Source organism: Ziziphus jujuba, chromosome 4, assembly GCF_031755915.1.
Source record: "Ziziphus jujuba cultivar Dongzao chromosome 4, ASM3175591v1".
NCBI classification, from domain to species: Eukaryota; Viridiplantae; Streptophyta; class Magnoliopsida; order Rosales; family Rhamnaceae; genus Ziziphus; species Ziziphus jujuba.
Genome location: NC_083382.1, coordinates 7,239,727 through 7,245,536, shown reverse-complemented (window position 1 = coordinate 7,245,536; position 5,810 = coordinate 7,239,727). Strand labels below are relative to the sequence as shown.

Below are 5,810 nucleotides of genomic sequence, written 5' to 3'. Positions count from 1 at the left end.
TATATTTTGACTAATAATACGCTTAACTAATTCATTAACTAATTAATTATATACTACACGATCAAAAAGTCCACCATATTATATATATTCTTCCTCATCAGCACACAAGACAAAAATATTATATATAGTTTTGGGTCGATTATTTTCATAGTTGTACACTTTTTTAAGATACAATTGTTACAAAACTAGCATTGCGATATGTTAGAGGGAGAGACTGCTTTGGTTAGGTAGATTTGTCTTTAGAATGAGAACTTGATGACTTTTGAAGTTGATTAATGTTTTTTTAAAAGAATGGAATAGTATATATATATATATATATATAGATGAGGAAACTTGGTGTCCTTAAACATATAGTCTTTCGTTCTGGCAAAGGTCCACTAAATTTCAAGCCTTCCATTCGCAATTGATCTCAGCAAATAACTGCTTTAGTTTTAAAATGCTTAATTAAAAATAAAAAAAGAAGAAGAAGAAGAAGAAGAAGAAAGGATAAAGAAAAACGAAAAGACAGAGACAAAATCAAAACCATGCATACACACCACTATTTCATGCAATATTATACCACAGCTGGAACGGATGGGAAACTGAGGGGTTGTTCGAAATTCATCTCTCTCTCTCTCTCTCTCTCTCTCTATATATATATATATATATATATATATATATATATATATAGAGAGAGAGAGAGCATATAATAACACAAAGGTTACTAAAATATTTATGAAATTTATTTAATAAATGATGTGATGGATGATTTCATAATATTTAATATGATAAATCTTACATATGGATGACTAATTACCATTATCATATTTCTTAGTGTAAGTATAGTGTAAGTAGAGATAGTTTGTTTATTTTGTGTATCATTTTATTAATATATAGTTTATTTATTTTGTGTATAATTTTATTAATAAAGAATTTGGATGATTTGGATTATGTCAAGTCCATCCATATAGCTTCATGCATTTGAACACATACATAATTGATAGATAAGACATAATTGTACATCTTTTGTAATCTACAAATATATATCAGGAGCAACTAAACGAGAAGACAAACATTTTCCATGTATATACAGAATACATCTTTTGCAAAATAGCTAAAAATGCATGTACAGCTATAGTCTCACTGCGTTTTAATTCTTAAAACAATGTCAATATTAATTTAATTTTACTAACCACATTACACTATATACTCTCTAATCAATCCTGATATAATATGCTATAGAACCGGGCATATATAATACTCTCTTTTTTTCTTTTTTCTTTTTTGCGTATAGATTTCCTTAACTAGCCAATTTGTAATTAAAATTAAAATGCGACATGTACACAAAGGCACGTTACACTTACACAGAATTATGCATAGAATAGTACAAAATATCCCCTTATCTCCAAATATTGCAGTTGCTGTACCTTCACATAAATACTCCTATTTTTATTTTTATACTATTTTTCCCTTTTTGAACGTATATTAAAAAGATATTGGTGGAGATAAGATCATTTAGCCGTAGATCTAATTAAACCTAGAACCTGAAGTTAAACACTGGAGACCACTACCATATATATGGAAATCGATTTGTTCTTTCTAGCGGACACATTTATTTCTGACTAAAAAAACTATTTATATTACATTTTGAATGCAAAAACAACGCATATGAAACATGATATCACATTTCCACATAAAAATTTAAAAAAAATAATAATAAACAATAAGAAAAAGAAGAAGAAGTAGTTCTAACCTTATCTGTAGTCCAGTAAATCCCGGCCATAATCTCCTTAATTATGTTCCTAAATCTTCAACTCCCATTTTAGCAAAATTATGAAAACCTTGTTGCGTAATACGCTTCTATCAACCTTCTCATATTTAAAACCTCAATGTCAATGTTGGCAGTGAATAGTTGACTGCCATTTCCTTCACACAGTTCACTTTTTGACAGAATTTTAGAAAGTCTGTTTGTAAAGATGGGGGGGACAATATATAAACAATGCAATTGAGTACCATGTAAAGCATTCAATGCCCTTTTCTTTTGAGCCATACCGGTTACTACTCCATCTACAAATATATATATATATATATGTAAAGTACTACTCTAGTTCATAATTAATAGAGAATACTTCGTAGCAAAAAAAAAAAAGAAAAAAAAGAAAAAAAATTAATAGAGAATACTAGGAATAGTATTGCAATGTAAATTAGAAAAGGTTAAACCCATAGCATTCTAACAATTAAACAACAATGAATTACAATAAAAAATGCATATATATTTATATATAATAATAATATATTATATTATCCCCTACATTTATATATATATATATATATATATATATTTATAGGAATTGATCATGGATCAAGCTGCTGCTTGTGACTAAATGAGGGAACTAAGTCTTGCAATAACCCAAAATCAGGAGGAACTTGAAGTTGCTGCTGATGGTGGTTGTGGATATTGAGGTTTGAGTATAGCATAGAATTACTTGGCTGCTGACCTGCTTGATTATGTTGATGATGATGATGATGATGATGATTCATTGGAAGAAACTGAGTCAAGAATTCATGTGGCAAGCTCGGCCTACCAGATGCCGCCGATGCCAAAAGGGATGTGGACAACATCCCGGTGGCATTTCCCCGGAGAGTTGCCGGACATTGATGGTTGTGTTGACCTTCATAGGTGGTGATCACAATTGATGGATCTTGGTATGATCTTTCCACGCGCTTCTTCACGCCGCACTTCTGCGTGGTGCACCTATAATAGCTCCTGCAAAAATATATATAGTAGCAAACACAAAAAAAGAAATACATTCATTATGAAGAAATTAATTAATTTCAATGCTTATTGATCATTTATGATTTTATTTAAGGGCTTAAAGGCTAATATATCTATATAATATATAGTATTAATTTTGTAGGAGATTGGCTGCTGATAATATATTAATTTGGAGATGTCAATTAATTAATTCATAGCTAGCAGAAATTAGAAATAAAGATAAAGAAAATTAATTAACCTTGGATAAGGGCTGTTCTTGACTGCTTTCTGTCCATATTTCCTCCATCTATATCCATCTTCAAGGTGATCGACCTCGCTCTTAGTCAAGAAAGCAAACCGTGGTTCTCTTTGCCGTTTCTCTTTCTTTTTTGTCTTGGTCCTGATATTTAAAAGACAAAAAAAAAGGAAAAGGAAAAAGCAAACATATTAATCATTAGTCAATATGTAACACCCAAAATTCCCAGTTTTCAACTTTTGTAATCAAAGCCTTTTTGAACACAAAAAAAATTGGACTTTTTCCTTCATATTTTGGGATATGCCCAAAACAGTAGTCACGGAATTAGGGTTCACATTGAGCTACACTTTTTTTTTTTTTTTTTTTTTAATTTTCTCTATCTGTCTCTCATTTTGCATCTGGAGAACTATACGAAAGGTTGAGGAACTAAGAAGAGAATAGAAGAAAAGATTAGTCCAGATTTCTTGTCAGTAGGGGTACAAAAAAGTCATATAAATAATAGAAAAAAGTTGAAAAAACAAAACAAAATGAATTAATCATGGAAAAAAAGAATGACAAAAATCTCTCGACGGTTTGTTAAGACTTTTGAAAGTCTTTTCTCCTTGATATGAACATGAAATTCAAGCTCTATTGTATCCATATATCCATCAAAAAGACCCAATTCCTTCTTTTTTTTTTTTTTTTTTGGAAAAAAGGAAAAAAGAAAAGCTTTTGCAAACCTGCTTTTAATTAGCAGGTAAGCAAATAAATGAAGAAAAAAGAAAACTTACACTTTCTTTGACTTATCTTCATCATCTCCTTCCTCAGACCCTTTTGGGTTCTTTTCTTTCTTGCTCTTAACCGAATCTTCTTCAGCAGCAGCAGTCGCAGGAGCTTCATTGGATGAAGAAGATATGGAAGAATTGGGTGTGGAAGGGTTATTATTTTCACTTGTCCCAACCGACTCTCCGACTGCCTTCTTGGAACCGTCGTCGATCTGAGATATCACTTCGGACGACGAGCACGACATATCGAAAGCTCTTGAAAGGATGTTGTAGTCCATAGAACCATGAAGACAGTCTGTGAAGCTCATGTATGAAGGATTACTGTCAAACACTTGATGGTTTTGTGGGGTTACTACTTGTTGATGATGATGATTCTGTAGGAGTGAGGAGGAATTGTCATTGAAGAATGGAAAACATGAGCGATCCATCTCTTGGTGGCTGTAATTGAAAGGATCGTAGTGGTTATAAGGATCTCTCTCTTCATTTGACATTAGAGGTAGATATGGGTAAAGAAAATAGAGAGAGAGAGAGAGAGAGCTTTGAAGCTAGCTAGCTTGAGAAAAGAGAGAGAAGTCCCTTGTATATTTTTTTCTTTTTTCTTTTTTTCTTTTTTTGTTTTTGGTCCTTTGCTTTGTAGTTTTCAGAAAATGAGCTTTAGGTTAGATTTCTATCTTGCTTTTCTTAGCAAGAGAGAGAGAGAGAGGAGAGAGAGATGGATGGTAGATAGCTTTTGGCTACTTTTAAGCTGCTTTCGCCTTTTTTTCTACTTGTATCCTACACTCATTCTTGGGTAAGCACACTTGGCGGTCCCAACCCAATCTTCCTTACCATTTTTTCTTACGTTAATTTTCATATAATCACACCCACATAAATAGACAACATAGGATCTATATGCATACTGTTACATGTATCTATACATTCAAAAGAAAATATGGTACTTGGTCTATGTGCTGGTTTTACATACCATCATGATTATCATGATTTGATTAAAATTAAAAAATGCATTAATAATTCACCGACTATTCACGGTACCTAATAATTTTAATACTTTATTAATTTATATTAGTTTATTAATATATTTTTAAATCTCAATTTTCAAAATCATCTAATAGTAAAAAAAAAATTTATATTAAAATCATCAAATTAGCATGATGTAATCCTTTGATCAATATATATATATATATATATCATTTGGGTTTGTCTTAATTACAATAGTAATTTAATTACATTTCAACAACCTAATAAATGAAAGACTAGTCACTCTAATAAATATTTTTCACTTCGAAAACAAAATTCCCATTAATTTTGACTACATTTGGAAGTGATTTAGTGCAATTGACTTAAATGATCAAGCGCATCTTCTATATATATCCATACACTATAAATACCAAACCCAATTTTTTTTTTTTTTTTGGGGTTAATAAAAGATGTTTCTTGTTTACCTTCAGAATTATATTAAATTTACATACCCATGTTAATCTATGAAACAAAGAAATGATTAATATTTTTTTAAAAAAAGAAACAACAAAAGGTGTTGTGGGGATGGGGATAATATAAATTAGGTGAGGCAGTGTGGAAAGAAAGAAGACAATAATCCAAGAGGAGTAGCAAAGAGAAAAGCGAGGGAAGTCACAGTCAAGGGTTAATTAAGGAAGTTGGGATGGTATTGGTGGTCAAAATAAAACCCCAAAAACCAAAAGCTTGTCTAAGCTTACGGTTTTCATGGAAGTCTTACACGTGTTAAGGATTGGGCACCGTCGTTTGACCGTAACTGGCACGTGGGAGATATTTCTGTTCCCTCCCACGCCTATGTCTTGCTGATTAGACTTTAACGTCATCTCCGTTACCTTCCGAGTTTTCTGGCTTCACTTTCTTTTTCTTTTATTTTTTTTATTTTGTTTATTTATTTTTCTGTTTCTTAGAAGTTGGTCAAGCCCAACCAAACTCTATATAGCCACCCCTATTCTCTTTCCTCATTCACCTTTTTTTTTTTTTCTTTTTCTTTTTTTCTTTTGTTTTTTCATTCTTGTTCTTTACCTAAATACTATTAAATAGG

General features: G+C 31.2%; 1 protein-coding gene across 1 annotated transcript; it reads right to left on the bottom strand.

Moving 5' to 3' along the window:
* Positions 1–2,183: 2,183 nt before the first annotated feature.
* On the bottom strand, positions 2,184–4,591 carry LOC107416121 (WRKY transcription factor 71). Its single transcript, XM_016024581.4, has 3 exons — positions 3,761–4,591; positions 2,994–3,134; positions 2,184–2,746 (listed from the first exon to the last, which is right to left on the bottom strand). Exons 1-3 carry the CDS (start codon positions 4,243–4,245, stop codon positions 2,335–2,337), a joined length of 1,038 nt encoding a protein of 345 aa, XP_015880067.3. The 5' UTR covers positions 4,246–4,591; the 3' UTR covers positions 2,184–2,334.
* Between the last annotated feature and the right edge of the window lie 1,219 nt (positions 4,592–5,810).